This window comes from Octopus sinensis, linkage group LG2, assembly GCF_006345805.1.
Source record: "Octopus sinensis linkage group LG2, ASM634580v1, whole genome shotgun sequence".
In the NCBI taxonomy this organism is placed as follows: domain Eukaryota; kingdom Metazoa; phylum Mollusca; class Cephalopoda; order Octopoda; family Octopodidae; genus Octopus; species Octopus sinensis.
The window spans coordinates 126,687,486-126,712,618 of NC_042998.1; the positions used below are offsets into that span (position 1 = coordinate 126,687,486).

At 37.2% G+C, this 25,133-nt stretch overlaps 1 protein-coding gene across 1 annotated transcript in view; it reads left to right on the forward strand.

The window, feature by feature from the left end:
• LOC115232663 (heat shock 70 kDa protein 12A) overlaps positions 1-25,133 on the forward strand; it is a 286,065-nt gene that overhangs the window by 95,932 nt on the left and 165,000 nt on the right. The window contains exon 2 of the mRNA XM_029802682.2: positions 20,854-21,740. Within this exon, the coding sequence (XP_029658542.1) occupies positions 20,854-21,740 (887 nt within the window). The remainder of the gene's footprint in view (positions 1-20,853; positions 21,741-25,133) is intronic.

Sequence of the window (25,133 nt, forward strand, 5' to 3'; positions counted from 1 at the left end):
TTACGGACTGCTGTCCAATCAAATTATTATTGCTGAAATATTAAATAGTGGACTAACGCCTTATTTTTCTGGAGTTGGTCGACATATTCACTTGCAATGTCTTCGTTCGTTTCAACAACAAAAAAAAAAAAGGATGTTAGGCGCAGGGGTGGCTGTGTGGTAAGAAGCTTGCTTCCAAGCCACACAGTTCCGGCATCTTGGTAAGTGTCTTCTACTACAGCCTCGGTTTGCCCAATGCTTTGTGAGTAGATTTGGTAGACGGGAACTGAAAGAAGCCTGTTTTATATATATATATATATATGCGTGTCGTCTTTGTGTCAGTGTTTGTCCAACACTTGACAACGGGTATTGTTGTGTTTACGTTTACGTAACTTAGTGGTTCGGTAAAAGAGAACGATAATATAAGTACCAGGCTTTAAAAAAAACAAGTAAAAGATAAAGGAAGAAAAAAGAAGATATTACTTTAATCGCACAAATCCTGTCTGTAGGTAATATGTTTATTGGTAATTAACAGATGTTATTATTAGAAATGTAGCGTGATTCCACGCTTCAAATCTTCGGTGATGCCACGCTCCAAATGAAAATATTGGTTTCAAATTTTTGCACATGGCAGCAATTTTAGGGAAGTGGATAAGTTAGTTACATCGACTCCAATGTTCAAATGGTATTTATTTTATTGATCCTGAAAACATGAAAGGAAAAGATGACCCTGAAGGATTTGAACTCGGAACGTAAAGAGCCGCAAGAAATGCCGTTAAACATTTTGTCTGATGCGGTAACATTTTTGCCAACTCGCCGTCTTGATAATAGTGATGATGATGATGATAATGAAAAGTGGGGGTTAAAGAGAAGCAAGACATGTTATGAACACAAACCACAAAGAGTGACTGAATCGGAGACTTGCAAAGTTCTGTGGGATTGCCCTATCCTAACGGACCAGGTGTTTGAGTACAATATGACGGACCTCGTGGTGGTGAAGGTAAACCACATGTACTTTGTAACTGATATTACGTGCTTATTTGACCCACGCAAAGTTAAGAAGGAAGGCGAAACAATAGACGTATGCAAACCTCTTAAATACGAGCCTGTGGAAGATGCAAGAAGTAAAGACAGTACTGATTTTATTGGGGCCTTGGGGTAGTATTAAAAGATACTGAGAGGAATATAAAGGAAATAGGAATAGAGTGCCCAGTAGAATTGTTGCATGAAGTTTGTCTCCTTGGAACTGCTAGAATCACCAGGGAACTATGAGATAGTTGAAGAGAACGAATAGCATTGTACCGTAGGTTGCAGGTAGCAAGCTCGCTATTCATGCAAGACTCCAGAAGTTTCAGTAGAACCTGAGTTCCAATAGAACCTAATAAAAATGAGAGTTTCAAATTTTGGCACAAGGCCAGCAATTGTAAAGGAGGGAACAAGTCGATTACATCGAACCCCGTCTTCAATTGGTACTTATTTTACCGACTCCCAAAGGATGAAAGACATAATTGACCTTATAACGTAAGACAGATGAGATACCTCTAAGCATTTTGTCCTAATGATTCTGCCAGCTCCGCGCCTTAGCAATAATAATCTGAACTATAGGCACAAGACGTGAAATTTCGGGGCTAAGTCGATTAAATCAGCCCCAGTGAGGAACTGACACTTATTTTATCGACCCCAAAAGGATGAAAGGCATTGTTGACCCCGGCGGCATTTGAACTCAGAGCATAAAGACGGACAAAATACCGCTAAGCATGTTCCCTGGTAGGCTAATGATTCTGCCAGGTCGCCTCAACAACAACAACAACAATTATAATAATCCTGAAATTTTTTGGGGAAGGGGGATAGTCGATTTCATCGACTCCGGTATTTCACTGATACTTAATTTATCGACCCCGAAAGGATGAAAGGCAAAGTCGACCTCGGCAGAATTTGAACTCAGAACCCAAAGACGGACGAAATGCCGCTCAGCATTTTGCTCGGCATGCTAACGATTCTGCCAGCTCACCTTAGTAACAACAACAACAACAACAACAATAATAGTAAGAACATTCAGAGAGCACAAACCTTCTACAAGGTAACGCCAAGGTCCTCTCAACGATTAGCCGGAGATAATTTTTAAAATGAGAATATCTGAAATAAACTAGACTACTCTCACAAACGAGAGTACTAAAAATAAACCCGACGGCTCTCAAAAATTAAGTAAAAAAACAAAACAAAAAAAAACGAAAAGTAATTCAGAATCCTTGTCAGTTACCGGATCGATCCCAAAATCTAATCAGTTCGTGCCAGTCACGAGGCCAAACATCTCTGAAAGTTTCATCGGAATCCATCCAGCGGTTCTTGAGATATCTTGTCCACGGATAAACAAACATGACTGAAAAACAATACCTCCGCCTTGGTGAAGACTGAGGTGGTAATTGGAATATTAGAAGCAGTTTCCAAGAGCTTTGCAAAACATATTAGGAATATTGGAGCTGCTGTCAGGCTCGAAGTGATCAAGAAGACAGCATTGTTGGGTACAGCTCGCATTCTAAGGAGAGTATTGTCTCTGAGTTACAGGAGAAGACACTACTTGAAACATTTGGTGATTTGTTACTGTCTGCTTTCAAGTAAAGAACAACCGGTAATTAAGAACTATTATTATTAGAATAATAATAATAATAATAACAACAAGAACAACAATAATAAAAATAATGATAATAATAATAATATAATAATAATAATAATAATAATAATGACAATAATAATAATGCTCTGATGCAGTACCAGGCAGTAGTTCTGATGGCTTCTGATCTTAACTGATTGGAAGTGCTATCATGTATATGTTTTGTCGGTTCTAGGTAAATTCCACCACGGTAAATTCCACTCGCTGAAAGTCACCGTGGTCAGTTTCTCTAGACCGTGGGTCAATACCTATGTTATTTAATCTGTCTATCTCTCAAGTCTTAAAGAGAGAGTGAGTGAGTGAGAGAGAGAGAGAGAGAGAGAGAGAGAGAGAGAGAGAGAGAGAGAGAGAGAGAGAGAGAGAGAGAGTCTGAAGATGAGATAGAAAATAATCTTTATAATCTACTTGAATTGAAATGGGATCACTTTAATGTACTCCCATCGAGTAAGAATCTATGGAAAAGACTCATCACAAAATTTCAAAAATAATATAATTTGGAATAAAGAAAGAAAAGACCAAATTTTAGCACACATTAAAAAAAATAACACCGAGTACATTGTGAAGTAGAGTTAGGATAAGAAAGTTTAACTTATTTTAAAGAAATGTTTCTTTAGACAAGTTGTGTGCAATACTTCTTAAAAGTTGCAAAGGGTATTCATTTTGATATTTCTGAATTAGCTTCTTCAGTCGTGCATCAATAATTTGATTGGTCTTTTTTTTTTGTTGTTGAGTTCCAGGCTGAACATTGTGCAATTTTTGTCTGGCTTAATCCTTCCTCAGATTTAAGGGCAGTGGATAATTTCCACAAATTTGGATGTGTAGATGTTAGTGATGAGCGCAAAGTATTGTGGAACCCTTCTAAATAATGATTTGATAATAATAATAATAATAATAATAATAATAATAATAATAATGATAATTTCACCTAAGGTGAAATTTACCATGGTGGAATATACCGTGGTGGAATTTACGTATGGTGAAATTTACCGATCACCATTTTGTCTTTGTGTAAAAGACGGGTTATAGCAAATATAATCTGCTCAATACCACAGAATTGCTTTGCCAGTTGTTTGATTCTAGCCAGTTGAGCATGTCCCTTAGTGGCTGACAATATGTGCATCTCTGATCACTACCAGAAGTAGTATGGAAACATCATAGCTATGTGCTGAAAGGAATTCTTCGGGGTTTGAATAATTCACCTCTGGAAACATGACTCTTTTTTCATCATCTTTAAACAAACCTTATTGAGGAGCCTTTTGTGCAGGATGGGCTACTCGACATAAAGAAAATTCTAACTGGCTCCACCTGCAATGCCGTGTGCTGTTTATGTTGATATGAGATCATCATATCGCGCACATATGGTTGTGATGCATGTGCCTGGTGTACCCTTATCAAACGGGTAGTCATGGTGGGTATATTGGGCTTTGTATATTTGTATCCCAGTCTCATTTTGATGCATTGCTCTCTCACTCAATAATAATAATAATAATAATAATTATTATTATTATTATTATTATAATCTTTTCTCCGAAATTTTTTGGGAGGGGGGCAGTCGATTAGATCGATTCCAGTATGCAACTGGTACTTAATTTATTGATCCCGAAAGGATGAAAGGTGAAGTCGACCTCGGTGGTATTTGAACTCAGAACGTTGCGGTAGACGAAATATCGCTAAGCATTACACCCGGCGTGATAACGATTTTGCCAGCTCGCCGCCTGAATAATAATAATAATAATAATAATAATAATAATAATAATAATAATAATTATTATTATTATTATTATAATCTTTTCTCCGAAATTTTTTGGGAGGGGGGCAGTCGATTAGATCGATTCCAGTATGCAACTGGTACTTAATTTATTGATCCCGAAAGGATGAAAGGTGAAGTCGACCTCGGTGGTATTTGAACTCAGAACGTTGCGGTAGACGAAATATCGCTAAGCATTACACCCGGCGTGATAACGATTTTGCCAGCTCGCCGCCTGAATAATAATAATAATAATAATAATAATAATAATAATAATAATAACAACAACAACAACAATCCTTTTTACTACTGACAGCCTGATCAACCCCAGTGTTCAACTGGTACTTATTTTATCGAACCCCGTTAGGATGAAAGGCAAAGTCGACCTCGGTGGTATTTGAACTCAAAACGTAAAGATAGACATAATGCCACTAACCATTTTGCCTGTCGTGTTAACGATCCTGTCAGCTTACTGCCCGAATAATAATAACCATAACAGAAAAACACATACCACGTTACTTTTCCAGCTCATCCTACGCAAATGTTTCTCATTATTATTACTAAATCCACCCTGGTAAATCTATGCAATCATCACCTGACATTTTAATACAGAACACAGTTCATTTAGGACATGCGAAATACAATCGCCGTTCAGTACAATAACTTTACTCACTTTGCGTGTATTCTAAGCAACAAACGAATGAAACTAAATTAACACTTTAAAAAATGCAAGACGAGCATCGCAACAATGCAATACATTACAAATATAATTATACATTTCGAAAAGGATAATACTGCGCTTACTTCAAGTACGCTGTGATGAACCTGATGCGCGGTAGAAATACTTATGACTGTTAAACATACTGATGATGATAAGGATGTTGTTGATGATTTTGATGATGTTTATGAAGATGATAACGATAACTTGTAGTAGCAACAACAGTAATAATAATAATAATAATAATAATAATAATAATTATAATAATAATGATGATGATGATGATGATGATAATTTCTACCATAGGCACAACGCCTGAAATATTGAGAAAAAGGGGATAATCGGTTACGTCGATCATGACTACCCGTTTGATAAGGGTACACCAGGCACAAGCATCACAACCATATGTGCGCGACATGATGATCACATATCAACGTAAACAGTACATGACATTGCAGGTTGAGCCAGTTAGAATTTTCTTCATGTCGAGTAGCCCATCCTGCACAAAATGCCCCTGAATAAGATTATCAACTCTGAAAGGAATGAATGGCGAAGTCGATCTCGGCAGAATTTGAACTAATAATAATAATAATAATAATAGGTGTACTCTTATCAGACGGGTAGTCATGATGGGTATATTGGGCTTCGTATATTTTACCCCAGTGTCACTTTGATGGCATGAACTGCTCTCTCACTCAGTAATAATAATAATAATAATATAATAATAATAATAATAATAATAATAATAATACCAATAATAATAATAATAATAATAATAATAATAATAATAATAATAATATTAAAACTGCCATGACAAGCGCAGAAATCTCAGCTCTTCATGGATTGAAGACACACGAGATGTCGAAATATTGTTCACTATATAACAATGGCACTCTTCTTTTAATTTTGACACTAATAATAATAATAATAACAATAATAATAATAATAATAATAATAATAGCAACAACAACAATGTATCTCTAAAAGAAACGGAGAAACTCAAAATACAAAGATCTGGAAATAGAGATAACCCGAATGTGGAACATAAAAACAGAAACAATCGCTTTCATAATTGGTGTATTAGCTATGATTCCAAAACATACAGACACACGTGGGACTATGTGATAAGAAGCTTACTTCCCAACCGCATGGTTCCAGACTTAGTCCCATTGCGTGGCACCTTGAGCAAATGTCTTGTACTATATCCTCGGTCTGACCAAAGCCTTGTGGGTGGATTTGGTAGACGGAAACTGAAAGAAACCCGTCGTGTATATATATATATATATATATATATATAAATATCAATGTGTATGTGTCTTTGTGTTCGTCCCATATGTACCACTAGACAACCGGTGCTGGTGTGTTTACGTCACCCGTAACTTAGCGGTTCGGTAAAAGAGACCAATAGAATAAGTACCAGGCTTATAAAATATAAGTCCTGAGGTCGATACATTAGACTAAAAATTCTTCAAGATGGTGCTCCAACATGGCCGCAGTCTAATGACTGAAACAAGTAAAAAGATAAAAAGAAGAGAGACAAATATATAACGAAAACACCAGGACTTACGAATGTATATAAGATACAGAAAGTAACCCTACTAGGCACTGCACAAATCCTATGTAAAGCACTTTCAATAGAGTGAAAATAGCAACAGAAAAACGACAGCGTACACCCTATGTACACAGGGCTGCTGTCGGTTGTGCAGTGAAAACACGCAATGAAAATAAGACTACTGAATAATAATTCTTTTTATTAAAGGCACAAGGCCTGAAATTTTGGGGCAGGGGACAAGTCGATTACATCGACCCCAGTACTCAACTGGTACTTATTTCAGCGACCCCGAAAGGATGAAAGGCAAAATCGACCTCGGCGGAATTTGAACTCAGAACGCAAAGACGGAAATAACGCCCGGCGTGCTTAACGATTCTGCCAGCTCGCCGCCATAGACTTCTGAATAATAATAATATTAACAATAATAATAAGGGCTGCGAAAAACCGTATATTATAAAGACAGATAAACTGTAGGGATTTACATAAACGTGTAAATAAGAAACAACGATGAACAAGAAAATTATACCATCAAAATTCCTCTATAGTTGGGAAACTCCACATAGGACTCTTCAATGATCCCCACACAAATACCGAGTCGCTCGTCTCACCAGGAGTACCATGGCAAGCGCTCCTTTTTACTCCGTAATTTTCAGCACACAGGCGCATACTTAAATTGGAAGCATTCACTCCGGCCATTTTCATTGCATTCACTGACCGTTTTACAACTTTACTGGAGGGCAACATCAGCCTTTTCAGGTGTGGGTTTGGCCGAATTATCTTTTCAACCGAGTCCGCTCTACACCTTTTTTGCTATAAGCTCTAGATAGAGAAAATTGCTTGTTCTTGCCGCTCGAAAGAAGGCAGCGGAGCTATCTTCTTGATGGCGGCGGGCTGGTTAAGGCGGCGAGCTGGCAGAATCGTTAGCACGCCGGGCGAAATGCGTAGCCGCATTTCATCTGCCGTTACGTTGTGAGTTCAAATTCCGCCAAGGTCGACTTTGCCTTTCATCGGTTCGGGGTCGATAAATTAAGTACCAGTTACGCACTGAGTCGATGTAATTGACTTAATCCCTTTGTCTGTCCCCTCTATGTTTAGCTCCTTGTGGGCAATAAAGAAATATATCTTCTTGATGGAAATGGCTGTCAGCCGGATCAGTCCTGCATGTGATAGCAGCTGTTCGAAATAACTCCAGAAGTTAGCGATGCACGGCAGTTTCGTTGCTCTGTGTGTATCGCGCGCAGGCACGACTGACAGCACTATCATGCCTGTAGAGTAATTATGTTGTAATACCACCACAGATGATTAAGTTGACAAATAACATAAGGTTGCGTGATGTAAGAGTTTGATAGAATAATTTGCAGTGTTCGTTCCAGTTCTCTTTGCTCTGTGTTTAAATCTGGTGGAGATTAACTTTACTTCTTAGTCTTTCAGTATCGATAAATAAACTATTAGCATCGGAGGCGATTCTTTTTTTCTTTTTTTTCTGTGCCACTTACGATATCAGCTGTGCTCATGCCCAGAGAGGGATGGCAACCGCAAGGTTAAAAAAAACAAATACCCAAAACACGCCGATCACAACGGCAACTCAACATCTCAATCAGAAACTGAGAGCTCAGAAAGGAAGGAACATAGTCACATCTGAAAACGGATTGGTGCAACAACAATATAGAATATTTTCTTTTGTACAAATTTAGGTGTGAAAATCTGCAGTTGGAGGGTCATTTTTCACTCTGTTTTTCGCTAAGTTATCAGTAACTACTTTCTTAAACATCTAAATGTTGATAGGAATTAGCAAAATTCTGAAAGTTATGAAAGTTCGTATGTAAACAGTTTAATAGTCATAGGAAAATGTTTGTTATTAATCGCATAAAGCTGTCAGACAAACTTTGCCTCTAAAAAGCACAGGATTTAGAATTAACGAGAGCTTTTCATGTGGACTTCCATATTTTAAATTGTATGTAATTTTATATATTCATATTGAGTATTTTTTTTATCTGCTTTGAAATTGGGTTTTAGTAAATTTATTTCCATGTAAGTTTATTGGTTCGTGTGTATGTGCATGCGCGCGCGCGCGCGTGTGTGTATGTGTGTGTGTGTGTGTGTGTGTGTGTGTGTTTGTGTTTGTGTGTGTACGCGTGCCTGTGTGGGTGTTTGTGTGTTTTGTAAAGTACAGTTCAGCAACCATTCTCAGCGGATATTTACTGTAGCTCATACGATTACTAATGGAATGTGTTTCCCAAGGGGTTCACATCTCGAAACAGCAGATTGTACATTTGTGTTAGCTGGAAAGGCCATTCAATCAATTTACATTTTGTTTTCCTCCTACTACCAAATATTTTCATCCCCCACCGAAACCTTCTGGTCTAGCTCTTATCTACTAAACATAGAAGGACATCCAAAAGTGATTTACTTTCATTTGAAGTGTTTAAAATATATTTAAACGGATTATCAAAACATTATTTTCCTTGGCCAAAACTATGCACTATGTTTATGTATAAATGTTAATGTCTCTATTCGAAATGCCATCTGTGAGATAAGTTTAAGACGACAATAACAAAAATAAAACCTTTCATTTTCGTTGTCGTAATTTTATAATTAACATTTTTGTTAGCAATATATAAAAATATTTGATATTTTATTATCATATTTCTAGCAATAAATTCTTTGAAGTCGTTCAAATGTTAATTGTGTAAATTTTGTCACGACTTCTACCAACTACTTCTAGAGATTTGCTACAACGATAAGCGTTTAAACGCATTTAATTTTAAAACGTTCTTAATTTTTGTAGTTCGAAGTACTAATTATAATATTATCCTGCTTATTCCCGTGTTGCTGTCTGTTTCATCCGTATGTTACACTTACGTCAAGCGAGGTTAGAAATCGAATAGAGAAATATATATACTCAGAGTGACAGTACATATATATAATATATATATATAACAATAATAAATCTCTGAGCGAGGTATATACATATATATATATATATATATACATATATATATATATATACATATATATATACATATATATATATATATATACTTTGATACTTTGATGCTTTGATAGGTTTCGGCCATTATTGGCCCAGGCCATGTCTAACTTAATAGCACCACCTGGTGAAGTCTTTCAAGTCAGAATTTGGGCACTATGGCCCACTCAAGTAGAGAGTTATTGTTTACAGAGACATATTCGGGTGTAGGGGGTTTATCCGGGATTTCTTGAAGGAAAATGTCCAAAGACTTCTTGAACCCTATATATATATATATATATATATATATATATAAAGAGAAACAAAGAAAGAAATGAAACGCGAATGTGTGTTTGTGTATGTGTGTGCGCGTGCGCGTGCATTGTTTGTATGTATGTTATTGAACGTTGAAATTCGTAATCCTTCTGCTTTTAGTTAATTGTTATTTTATATAAACTTAGGGTAACCTAATACTTTTCATGTAAGGTTACTTTCTATGCAGTAACCCTGCTGATGATCCCTCTGTATTTGCAGTCCATATGCTCCTTACTGCATAACTCATCCATCAACGTAATGTGATGAATGAGTTATAAGATTCTTTCCGGCTCACATAATAACAACTTTGGTCTATCCGAAAGTTCGGTTTAGTCTCTTCAACATTTATCTGTATATTAATGACTTACTGATTTAGACTATTATCTATCTATCTATCTATCTATCTATCTATCTATCTATCTATCTATCTATCTATCTATCTATCTATCTATCTATCTATCTATCTATCTCTCTCTCTCTCTCTCTCCATCCATCCATCCATCCATCTATCCATTCATCTATCTATCTATCTATCTATCTATCTATCTATCTATCTATCTATCTATCTATCTATCCATCTATCTATCTATACATGCACACATACATGCATTAAAACTTTCGTATCGTATCAGCGTCGATTTAACCTATAGCCGTACGTAACATAAATCATAATGAAATGTTATTACAGAAACATCCACCTTTTTTTGATAATTTGTATAATGTACAAGAAATGGTTAAACTTGCAACTGAAAATTTCTTTCGATAATAAATACGTACATTAATGTTAAAACGTCCATTCGTTGTTCACAGAAGCATAAAAACTTATGATTTTTCAGAAAAGGAAACAAGTTTTTGTGTTCAACATTTTTAGCGCCGTTTTCAACACAATTTTATTAATTTCTTTTCATAGAGAATAAAGCCAACCTTTGTGAAGTAAGTATATTACTGGAATTTATTTTATGGTCATACAAGAGACGGGTGAGAATGTAGCACCTAAGCTGACCATTAAAACAGGCTGAGTTACTTTGCACCCACTATCGTTGTTGTAAATAGGAATCATGAAGAAGTATAGTAAGAAATAGGAATTTTATTTGCTAGCTTGCTGTGTTCCTTCAAACGTCTTATAAATCGGGAGAATGTGTTCTTCCTGCTGTCTTTCTCTTCTTCACAGTTTCTCTTTCTCAGGTCTCTTTTCTCCTCTTCTGCTCTCTCCTTTTTTCTTATAGTGTTTTCTTTAAGATAATCACAGTTATCACTTTAAGAAGATAATAGGGTGGCAAGAGAACTTCTACTCCATAAATAATAACCAAATCCCTTTGAAATCACATTCTGCATATATCTGAAAACACTGCAGAATTATATCTACAGCGCATTTGATCATAGGTATACCGCATCAAAAGTGGCCTGGATATTAAAACCCAAACCCTCTACCAGTAATAGTAATAGCACTAACTAAAGGGGAGGCCTTTTACCTATTCCAATACTGCTATATACACTACTACTATTATGTTGTTGACTGTCTTCACCGTAATGTAAATTTTACCATCATAAAAATATAAGCAATACTACCACCAAAACTAGTACAATTACTAGTCAATTGCCAATAACCATTTGCAAGATCACTATTTCTCTCTCTTACTCACCCAGTGTGAGTGTGTGTGTGTGTGTGTGTGTATAGGCGCAGGCGCAGCTGTGTGGTAAGTAGCTTGCTTACTGCTACCAAGTTGTCGTGTTTTTTTCGTCGCGGTGGAAGTTACGTCATACGTGAAAAATTGAACATTTGAAGCACGACCACAGGTAAAGCAGCTGTTTTTTTTTTAGCTTAGTGGGGTCTGCTGTTTGTATTTAAGTATTTATTTCGAACAGGGGTCTCCACTGGGTTCCAGGCATTTGGTTGCTTGTGGTCGTGTAAGAAGACTCATTACGTAGTGAGAATTGTGTTTATTTTGGGAGGCGTGTCACTCCGAAAATTTTTTGGAAATTTCTATGACTGTGTTTGTGCCCTTTCAAGTGGATTTTTACCATAAAGGATAGGAGTACAGCTAGAGTTGGACGGAATACTATTTGTGCTGCGAAGGACTACCAGTTTGGATTATCAGAGTAGCAGAATTGTGTTGTGTTGCCATTTTGGATTATCTTTCTTCGCTCTTTCTTCTCCTGTCTGTCTTTCTAATCTCTTTTGAGTTTCTTTATAGACTTTCATTTAAACATTTTGATTTTTGTTTGTGGATTTTTATTTTTGTTTTGGCTATCAACATGGCAACTGTGAAATCCGCTTAGGAGTAGCAAATTGTGGCCCCCAAAGAATGATTGTAAAATTTTACGGAGAGAACGGTGGTGTTAAGGATCTATTCCAGGGTCCTTGACACCACGAAAGTCTTCTTTGAGGAAGAAATTGAGGAGTAGTTGGCAGACTTTCTGCCAACTGTTAGGTTTATCCGCAGGGGTGCGAAGTATGCAACTGTGTGTGTCTTTTGGCATCCTGCGGAAGATCGTGATTTTGCGAGCATGCCTTTGGAGGGGGAGAAAATTTTGTTTCTCCCTACTTATGGTGGTAGAAAGTTGACAAGAACCTGGGTGTGTGGGCTGCCACCCGGTATAGAGGTCGAGTGGATAGAAGACACTATCCGCCGGGGCCTGGGTGGCGGCCCTGCCAAGCTCTTAAATGTAATATATCTATATATCTCTCTCTCTCTCTATATATATATATGGGGAGAATTCACAGAAAAAGCAAAAGAGGAAGACAGGTGGTGTAGACAACAAACAGATGTATTAGTTTAACGCTCAGGAAGAAAAAAGTCTTTAACGTTTCGAGCCTACGCTCTTCCAAAGAAAGGAACACAGAAAGAAACAAGGAGAGAAAATAAAGAATGTGTAGTGGCTAGCGACGCCTGTGTGTGTTTGTGTGTGCGTATTTGTTCCCCCACCATCGCTTTACAACCGATGCTGGTGTGTTTACGACCACGTAACTTAGCTGTTCGACAAAAGAGACTGATAAAATAAGTACTAGGCTTACAAAGAATAAGTCCTGAGGTTGATTTGTTCGACTAAAGGCGGAGCTCCAGCATGGCCAAAGTCAAATGACTGAAATAAAAGAATATATATATATATATATTTACTGGTTTGGCCAAAAGTCACCTGACAGTAAATCAAACCTATTTAATTCCAAGATTTATTTCAGTTTAACAACAGAATTTACTAAAAGCATCGAAATATGAAACATCATGAAAATTGTTCCAACTGAAGACCTTCGTGAGCATCAAAATTTTCCATTCGAGTCAATACAGAATTACAGATAGTATTTATGGAATTTTGATTTACTGTCGGATGACTTTTGGCCAACCCTGTATATTTTGATATTTAGCAGAAGTAAGAGACTAACTCAAGGTCCGAGATTTTCGTGTTTAGTACTTATCGAATACACCTATACACACATGCGCGCGCACGCACATGCACACACACACGCACACACACACACACACACACACACACATACACACACACACACACACACACACACACAACTACCACATCTGATTTCTTTATGACGTTTCTGATGTCTTTACACAACTACCACATCTATTTGTTCCACCATCAGAATATATCTCCAGCAACTACCACCAAAACTCCAGCTAAAACGACGAATACAACCACCACTACTAATGATACAACCACTACCTCCGACATCACCATTTCCTCCACCATCATCACATTGCCCATCATTATCTCTATCACTACCACAAATAAAGTACAGCTCCCACCATGACCACCACCATTACTACCTAGTTCAGCACATTCAAAAAGTACTGTCCGCTACATGTTCTACCGACTACTTGTACCTTGTAACACTGCACGTCTCGTGGTCGAGTGGTCGATGACTAAAATATTCTGTTTATTAGATGAAGGGTATGTATGGAATTCAACCCTGTCAATTGGCGAAGAACCTCTCACACATAAAATCCCACGAAGCGCCGTATGTTATTAGTCATCAGAAACAGATAATCTGATGATGTAGCAAAATTCAAATGCCATATCAGATCGGTCTGGGACCCATTAGCTCATGATAAATGAAGAGGGAAGATGGGGGAAGATTGATTCCTAGGCTATGGAATTTGATTAGTTGATTGATGTTATCTACTAAGACTAATGACTCTCACTTCTACAACCACATTACTATACCATCAACTTCAGTACATACACAGTCTTAAAATGCGTTCACCAACAGCATCTACTACACCGCCACGTAACGATACTCAAAAACCGCCTCTTACCTACCCCACCACAAATTTCTACTTCATAAATACCCTCTCACTACATCAATCTCACAATTACCTAAATCGAGAAGTTCACCACCACCACCACCACCACCACCATCACCACTACCACCACCACCATCACCACTACCACCACCACCACTTCCACTACCAGCAATACCACCACTATCGCTCATCACCACCAACACTAATACTACTACTACTACTACTACTACTATTGCCACCACCACAACCTCCACCACCACCACCACCACCTCCACCACCACCACCACCACCACCACCACCACCACCAGGATCACAACTAGTAACACACGTACTATAATCACTACATCATTGAACAACTGATAACGTCGTCACCACAAATTCCATGACAGATATTAAGGGAGACATATTCAATGTAATTAGCCATAAGTGGCTTTATTGTTGCTACTTCTGCTACAAGAGCAGCTAACACTGCTGTTGCTGCTATAAAGAGCATTATGGAATATAGATTAGCTATTGGTTTCTTAACCCTCTTCTTACAAAACCAATTTTCGTAGGCGACAGTTTTAGAGGAAATCATTACTTCAAAACTGTTTTATCGACCCTGATAAACCACACCTATAAGACGAAAATGAGTCAAAGAAGGAGGCCCCTCCCCAACCCGGTTGTTGCTCCAGCTGTTAGAAATATCAGTTTTTTTCTTTTCCGTGTCACATCTAATATAGCTTTAACTATGTGATTGCCTGAAAAAATACAACGGAATGGTTGCGGTTGGAAGGCTTTTGATAATAGAGCTGCTGCACGTTGGCTAATCTTGGGTTGTTATACAGCAGCAGCAGCAACAATAATAAGATTTAAAAACTAAACCTACAAGGTAAAAACTATTTTCTGAATGACATTTTCACCGGTGCCATTTTTGCCAACTCACCACTCTTAATGTTTTATGTTTAGAAAAGTGATCCTTAATCTGGACGAAAATGCTCCCTTGGGAGCCTTGTGGCTCACAAAAGGACTGCCAATGTCAAGAGGATGTTATCAGAGGGTGCGTGATTTTACTCAGAAACAGACGTTTTAAAGGTACTTTTAAAAACAAAACAAGAACAAGAACACCAACAACAAAACAAAAGTTTTGTTTAGATTAGAATAAAACGTTGTATTCAATGAGCCTAAAATATAATTGATGATGCACGCATGTTTAACATAATTTCAAATTATAAGTCGGATCCATCTTTAGTAATTTCTATAAAAATTCAACATTTGGGTAGTAATCCAGTCAGTTATCTGAAAAGAGGAGTATGTTTGATAGGATAATATAAGAAAATAAAGATAACAAACCGCTGCGTAAAATTAACTTGTTTCATAAAAATAACCGTTTTCATAATTTTGATATAACAGGGAAGGTCGTTTCTATGATGCCATTCGATAAAACGAAGTACTAAGCTAGGAGTTGATATCTTCTGGTCTTGAAGTATAAGGTGTGTAAGAGTTGTGGAGCAGCTCGCAGAGAACTTACTCTCAACAGTCGTCGCATAAAGAGAGAGGGAGAGGGAGGGGGAGAGGCGGGGAGAGAGGGGGAGAGAGAGGGGGAGAGAGCGGGAGAGAGAGGGAGAGAGAGGGAGAGAGAGGGAGAGATAGGGAGAGAGAGAGAGAGAGAAGAGAGAGAGAGAGAGAGAGAGAGAGAGAGAGAAAATAACAATAACCGTCTCTTATTTTTTGTTTGGTCATTTGGTGCCAACTTATGTCTGACAAACTAGATTTGCCGGGAAATACCTGCTTTCATTGTATCACGGTGCATGTTAATTTCTAGAGACCTTCTCACATTGAAGTTCGCTCCGTAGTCACGTCTTTCTGAGTTCGATCTGATAGCTCATCAACTTGGAAAATGTCTTGTTCCATAGTTACACGTTAACCAATATTTGTAAGTGAATTCGACGGAAGAAAACTTACAAAAGCAATGCTTTCAGAACAAAGTTCATTGATATAATTGTTTTGCACCGGGTTAGAAATACACCCATTTCACTTTCTCCGTCAGAAATGCAATGACACAGTGACTAGTCTGTTGGAAACCAGTAACCGATGATGTTATTTAAGGCGGCGAGCTGGCAGAAACGTTAGTGCACCGGGCGAAATGCTTAGCAGTATTTCATCTGCCGTTACGTTCTGAGTTCAAATTCCACCGAGGTCGACTTTGCCTTTCATTCTTTCGGGGTCGATAAATTAAGTACCAGTTACGCACTGGGGTCGATATAATTGACTTAATCCCTTTGTCTGTCCTCGTTTGTCCCCTCTATGTTTAGCCCCTTGTGGGCAATAAAGAAATAAGTAACCGATGATGTTATTTTTCACCAAATGTGATTAAAAAATAATTGACAATAATCTTATTTTAACATTCTATTTCCATAACATGTTGATGTTACTCTAGTAGGATCAGTAATAGCTGCAGCAATAACAACAATAGCATCGGTTGTAGTAGTAGTAGTAGTAGAAGTAGCAATAGTAATAGGTGTAGTAATAGTAGCAGCAGTGTAGTAGTGTTCTTCTGGCATTAGAAAATTGTCGGAATATTGCCTGGCGCTTCCTGCTGTTGTCACTATTGTTGTTTTTGTTGTTGTTGCTCTTTAACTCTAGTTCAATCTTGACCATTCCATTTTTTTTTTAAAGGAATAGTATATCCAGGACTAAATTACACAATGGATACTTTTGATAAGGTGTACTTTTGATGGCAATTTCGTTGTTTTATTTCTAGCAAGTCGAGCGACCATATAGAGGCTAACTCATTGGCTAGTGTTTCTGTTATTGCCTGTTGCTGGCAATAGGTTTTGTTCTTGTTACTATTTCGAACTAGATGATGATGAGGATAACAAATGGTAGAGTTTGTTGTCGTAGCTAGCGCTGCTGCTGATAACATCAGACTTGATGAGGAGGACGACGACGACGACAACGATGATGATGATGACAACAACGTTGTTATTGTTGTTGATGTAGATGAGTAATAGGGCAACAATAACTAACTTCCCGTACACACTTGTATAACGTCTTAACTAGGCAAGCTGGTCGACAACTCCAGCTTCCGCAAACACACCCCACCATGCAACCTTCTCTTTTACACTCTGCACATTCCTCTCACCACAACTCGATGCACGCCCATAAGCACCCACTATACTCACAACCGTCGCAACTCCCCCGCCTCCCTGTTTTTCTTTTTTATCTGAACAAACAAAATCTCTTTCGTACTAACATCCTTTCCTTCACTTCACTTTACTGATGTATGTATGTATGTATGTATGTATGTATGTATGTATGTATGTATGTATGTATGTATGTAAGTGCGTGTGTATGTATGCAGGCGTGAATGTATTACTACTCCCTTTTCTCAGTGCAGTGAAATAAGTTATGTCAGAACAACAGAGTAAAAGAATCAACTACACAAAGTTGATAAAATAAAATAATTATATTGTATAGAATACCTCTACTAAAGTACTCAATTAGTCATGGTTGACTTAAAAATGTCAGAATAATGCAAAACAACTGACAAACAGTTCATTGCTTTAACAAAATAAAGAGAGAAACCATGGCCATATGTGGATTTTAGAAATTACGTAGTTGTTGAACCTGAAGTACAAAAATTTTAATAAGAACGAATTTTTAACTAGTGTTTCCTAAATCATTGATATAAAAATACTCTCATATTGTTGATGTTATATTTACAACAGTTGTTGGTTCGACACCCACAGGCAACCGTTAATTCTTTCTCTCGAAAGAGGTTTTAAATCTAATAATTTACTCGTTACTATTTATAGCTTTATGTGCTTCAAGATGTACTGTTCCCCAAAAGAATTATTTCTGTCTTTAATGTATGTATGTATGTATTTAAGCATAAACTTGGTAGGTGAATTGATTCACTTGGTCAATAGTGTCTTTTGTGATTGGCCGTCATTAAAAGGATCTGTATACCTGATTCTAGTTATCAGGTTAGATTAAATTGTTTGCAGTGGTTTCGCTGTCCTGATTCTGTAAAATATGTTATTCCTGTTTTAAGAGTCTATATATATGCATACATGTGTGGTAGTAGAAACTTAGACGCCCACACATATCCGTGCGCAGTTGTGTGTGTGTGTGTGTGTGTGTGTAAGACGGGTACACAAGAGTAACCGGAAACGTTCTCTGTGGGACAAACCCGTTGTAGTTCAGGTTTCCGCCGCTAGAAGCCACTTGAAGCAACCCTCGAGCATCAGTCTGCCGACCGGCGTCCTTGGTTGAAGTGGTAGTGCGGTGTGATGCATCTTTGTTTTGCCGTGCTCCTCCCCTTTCATCGATTTTTGCGATGACTGAAACGAAGGAACCGCGTGCTTCCGTGAAATTCTGTTTACTGCTGGGGAAAAAAGGCGGCCGAAACAGTTGTCATGCTTCAAACAGTTTACAAGATCGTTTCCATGAGCAAAACACAAGTTTACGGGTGGTTTCTACGCCTCAGAAATGATCACTTGTCGCTTGAGGACTAACCTTGTTCAAGGAGTCCGTCGACCTTCTGAACGAATGGGAACATTATGAAAATTCATGAACTTGTTGATATGACTGGTGTATCATGAAACTTCTGCCAACGAATTTCGAGCGAGGAATTGCGAATGAAAAGAGTTGCAGCAAAATTTGTGCTTCGCTTGTTCATGGAAGATCAAAAGCAGCCATAAAGTAAAATTAAGCATAGTAAATTTCTCCCCTGTAAATATTGTAATATATTTCGCCTCTTTCTTCTTTGGCTTTCCTCTCTCTTCTTCCCTTCTCTTCGTATCTGCTATCTTTATGGTTCTCTCTCCTCACTCTGTGTGTGTGTGTGTGTGTGTCTAAGGAACGTTCCGTTACTGACCGCCTACCAGAAAGCATAGTATGTATACTCGTCACACGCTTCTTATGTTTTCTCTCTCTGTCTCCCTCCCTCTCTCTCTCTCTCTCTCTCTCTCTTTCTATGTCTTTTACAGTCTCCCCGTTCACTCTGTAGGATGTAATGCGTGACTGGAGAATCAACAAACCAACATTTATATCGGCTATACATAGTTTCACATCTTTGAATACATACATACATACATACATACATACATACATACATACATACATACTACATACATACATACATACATACATATATACATACATATATATGTGCATGTGTGTGTATATATGTATATGTGTGTATATACATGTATATGTGTATATATATGTATATATGTGTATATATATGTATATATATATATATATATATATATATATTTATGTGTATGTATATATATATAATATATATATATATATATATATATATATTGTACTATATTGTACTATATGTATACACATATACAAGTATATTGAAATTAAAATGGTTGCAAGCAAGATATATAGTTCATAAACAAGTCATTAAAATGTTACTAGCCACAAAGTTATATCGTATCTATATATTCTTACATTGAGACACATACAAATGTACATCGACCTACAAACACTGCCCTTTCCCACATCTAGACACGCATACATATATAATAAGGACATTTTTTTCTCGATCAATCATTATTGACTCCAGCGTGTCTCTTTTGAGATGATAGAGACAAATGTTTCCTACAATGTCTTTTCTTTCTTCTTCATCGATCTAATGAGTTGATTGAGTTAGTGAAACATTACCTAATTACATAAAACCGATAGGTCGATAAACTAAGAAACTGAAATCTATAGCATCAACTAGCCTTTATAATTACAGTATTAGCATTATCAAGGAATGTCTGTAATAAACGCAGTTCAGTGAAAAGTAACACTGGGTAATTAAGACCGCCAATAAACATGAAAACAATGGAAAGGAAAATCTTTTGTAGTACAAGTACCGGTAGTAAAAGAAGAAGAAGAAGAAGAAGAAGAAGAAGAAGAAGAAGAAGAAGAAGAAGTAGTAGTAGTAATAGTAGTAGTAGTAGTAGAAGTAGTAATTGTTTCTTGGCTATAAAGCCCGAGAGGAAATCAGAATTAGACAATCAAAAATGGCTACAATAAATATTGCTTAAATATTGCTTTCTTACTGAGACAGAGTGTCGCTAATTAGAAACGAAATTAGAATGCGTAAAGCAAATGTCTTCCGTGAGTGCATTTATCTCGCTAATGATTCGTTAACTGTATATCGCAACCAGCTTTCGGAATTGGCTCGTCAACGGTGTTTACGTATTCCATGTAATAGATTTCCTTTGAAAAGTAAAACAAAGGTAGTGTTTGTAGACGTAGAGTATAGGGACTGATTCGATTTTAATAAATTAAATCGATTAAATTTCTACTGAGCTAATTTGCAAACTCAGACGTAAATATTTTCATAATGTAAGGTAGTCAATTCACTGCTTTACTACGTGCACTAACTTACATCGCAAATAAAATATTGCTTTTTTTCTTGATATTCATAGCAGACGAAAACATGGAGCAGGCTATAGATGAAGGATTGATCTCTGTATATGGTTGGAGTTTATTATATCGACAATGGATTAATAAAAACAAAATTAATTCCAAACGGTTTAGAACAAGAGTAATGGCCTAAATATTTTAAACCGTCCTGATACTTTTACTCCTCATTATTTTTCAAGAATTAAATATTAAAAAATTATCCAAAATTTTATTATTTTTTTCAGATACACAGTTCAAACTTTCGACCGACAACAAACGTGAACAGAAACAAAGACTCTTACAGGAATACGGCATTGATCCCCATGGTAGAGAAGTAGTTTTAGAAGCAAACCGTTCAGATTTCGCCCCAGAAGTTCGTAATACATTGCGTGTTAAGCAGGATACAGTAACACGGGACGTACACAAGAAAAAATCCGAAGACGTCTACAACATAGACGATCATCGTCCAGATATCAAAGTAGACCTGACACCAAATGTAGAGAATTGCCCGGTTTTTGAATATAACCTAGCTTCTGAGGTTCATTACACAGAGTCAAAGATTAACACCAAGAAACCTAAAAAGCTTCCCGAAAGTCAAGTCGATAAAAGAAGCAACGGCGACAACTCCGGTTTCTCTAGGAAGAACGTGAAAAATCTCTCCATCGAAATCATGGGTGTTTCTACTGAGTCTTTAGAATTCCAAGGAGAAACTCCTCTTGGCGACTACTATGGCCAATCAAGTTCCGATGTCAATACTAAAACAACTACAATTCACAGAGATTACAATGATCCCAACCTCTCCCTGGTCGGTTCCGAATGCCCTGCCATATCGGTTCTTGGAGATACTGGAAATTATTTTGTTATAGTTGCTATTGATTTTGGCACCATGTTTAGTGGTTATGCCTTCAGTTTTACCCGTGATCCTGAGAGTATTCATATGATGCGCAAATGGGAAGGTGGAGACCCAGGCATCAACAACCAAAAGGCTCCAACGACAATATTAATAAATCCTAATGGAGAATTTGACTCGTTTGGTTACGCAGCCAGAGATCGATACCACGACATGGACCCCGAAGACGCTAAAGAATATATGTACTTTGAGAAATTTAAGATGACACTCCACCATAATGCTGTAAGTAAAATTTCATATTTCTTTAGCATATTAAAAGATCATGATCTCTCTCTCTCTCTCTCTCTCTCTCTCTCTCTCTCTATATATATATATATATATATATATATATATATATATATATATATATATATATATATATATATATATATACACACACACACACACACACCACACACACACACACATATATATATATATATATATATATATGTGTGTGTGTTTGTGTTTGTGCGTTTATACCTTAATATAGATATATTAGATTGGATCCAGATCAATATATATGTTTATGTATTAATATGTGTGTGCGTGTATTTCTACTTAGCAAAACAGCCCCGTTGTTATTACTGTTTAGCCCCATATCAACCCTGAATGTGTAGATCTTTGAGCAAAAGCGCTCCAGCTATGACAATTCCATCTTTTTTCAAACATATTAATACTACATTATCCATTGCAGCCTTAGATGTCATCTGTTTAATGACAGCAGGGTATGACTTAATGAAAATTTGGCTGTTATTTCTAACAAGTCGGATAACCAGTTAGAGATACCTTCGTTGGCACGCAATGTTTTGAGGGTGAAAAGAATGATGGATTCCGATTTTCCTTACTTTTACTAACGGTATTAGAAGTGTAAGTGAAATAAAATGATCTCAAACAAGGATTGAAACTATATCGCAGTTTCGAATTGCTGTTTTGTCTCCAGTATTGTTTACAACATATTAAAGGGTACCACATCGTGAATGTGATTAAAGATTATCGCATAGGTTTACTGTCAGACTTTCAGTGAGATATTTTTTCGTCAATCGATAACACAATCCGAATGTCTCTCAAAATCTATAACACCATCTGAGACTTGTTCAAGCTGTAACCAAATAAGTCTTAAACTAAACTAAAGAATTTTAAATGCTAAACAATCGGTAGTATGAAAAGGAAGAAACAATTCGTCCAAATGTGAATATTGCTAGTAATGTAATTACTACTATGTTTTCAAGATTTCGAATTGAATATAAATCAAATTATCTCCTTCAAGATTGATAGCAGTTGATATTCAGTTATCGGTAGTGTCATTGGTAGAATCGTTAGAACGTCAGACAAAATGCTTTTGGTTCTTTACGTTCTGAGTTCAAAACCTCCCGAGATTAACTTAGCTTTTCATCCTTCGGAATCGATAAAATAAAGTACTAGTCACTACTGAAATCAATGTACTGACACACACACACACACATACACATCAATTGTAAATAGATAAACCCATATATTACCTATCACAAAGTTTTGTATTCAATAGAAAAGCCAGTCCATGAAACTCCCTAGTTTCTCAGTTTTTTTCTGTACAATATGGCGATATAATATTTCTGTCAATTATTATAATATTGCTGTTGTGGAAAATTGGTTAAGTAAGGTATGATAATATCCTTTAAGGTTTTTGTAATGTTTTTGGTAAGACACATGGTAGTTTGTAATTAATTAGTGAAAGTTCTCAAAGCCTTTTGAGGAAATTTTGAGGAAGTTTGTGAAGTTGGATGTGTGTGGTCTGCGTTTAAATATAGCAGTTCTAGCTATATTAAGTTCTTTGTGTGTTCTATGAATGGTAAAGCTGTACAGAGAATAAGGATAGGTGATTCAATAAACATATTGTTATCAGTAACATATACCCTCTCAAACTGTATTGTACCCAGTGCCCAAATCTCAGCTCTCACCTGTTCAATTCACAGAGTTGTAAGCAACAACAGCAGTGGAGGCGCAATGGCCCAGTGGTTAGGGCAGCGAACTCGCGGTCGGAGGATCACGGTTTCGATTCCAGACTGGGCGTTGTGTGTGTTTATTGAGCGAAAACACCTAAAGCTCCACGAGGCTCCGGCAGGGGGTGGTGGCGACCCCTATTGTACTCTTTCGCCCCAACTTTCTCTCACTCTTTCTTCCTGTTTCTTGTCCCCGACTTCCTACGCAACCGCTGAGTCTGGATGCGCATTCATCCCTCCGTCGATGTTCTCGGTGTCGGGCGTTGACCTGCTTTCTCTTCTGCGGGTCTTACGAATAGCAAAGGACCACGTTTCGGACTTCTCCCACCTTGCAAGCTCTGTGACGAAGACCGCTTCGCTCAACAAACTAACAAACAAACAAGCAACAACAGCAGTAGCGCAGTATAATTGATGACTGTCTGTTAGGCTGCCAAACTGGGTTCAGTCTTCTACCTCCGGGAATATGACTTTAAGCAATCCATCTCCCAACCTTTTCAAGAGGACAAAATAATATTAATGGCATCGGATATCTTGAAAGGACATGAATTGTTTCAGGAAGAATAATCACACAGTCAGCAGTTATATTTACGTAAATCAAATTTAAAATGTTTCTCAGGCGTGACTGTGTGGTGAAAAGCTTGGTTTCCAACCACATAGTACCGGGTTCAGTCCCACTATGTGGCATCTTAGGTAAGTGTCTTCTGCTATAGCCTCGATCCGACCAAAGCCTTGTGAGTGTGTTTGGTAGAAGGTAACCGAAAGAAACCCGTCGTATATATATATATATATATATATATATATATATATATATATATATATGTGTGTGTGTGTGTGTGTGTGTGTGTGTGTGTGTGTGTGCGCATGCGCGTCTTTGCTTGTCCACCACTACCGCTTGACAACCGGTGTTAGTGTGTTTACATTCCGGTAATCTAGCGGTTCGGCAAAAGAGACCGATAGAATAAGTACCAAGCTTAAGAAATAAGTACTACCCACGTTGTGGTTAAGAGCGCGGGCTACTAACACCAAGATTCCGAGTTCGATTCTAAGCAGTGACCTGAATAATAATAATAATAATAATAATAATAATAATAATAATAACATCGAAAAATACCTTAGGAATGTGAACCCAGATACGAAATTTTCCCAAGATACGTAATGAAGGCTGGAGTGTATATCAGCCGAAACGTTGTGTTATCAACAAACAAGACAAGGACAAATATCCGTCAAATGTAAATAATGTACATAATGTCGATTCATTCAAATTAAAAAAAAAAAAATTCAGTGTGGTGCCCCAGTATGGCCGCAGTCTAATGACTGAAACAAAATAAATGATAAACGCATCTGTTTGATCATGACCTTGACCGTGTAGTAAATATTTTTCGTTTGATTAACATACTAGTTTTATTCATATGCTGGACAGTCTGTGTATGAGAATATTCCTTTCTACTCTAGGCACAAGGTACGATATTTTTGGGGAGGAGGCCAGTCAGTTAGATCAACCACAGTACGTATTGGTACTTAATTTATCGACCCCGAAAGGATGAAAGGCAAAGTCGACCTCGGCGGAATTTGAACTCAGAACGTAGCGGCAGACGAAATACCTATTTCTTTACTACCCACAGGGGACCAAACACAGAGAGGACAAACAAGGACA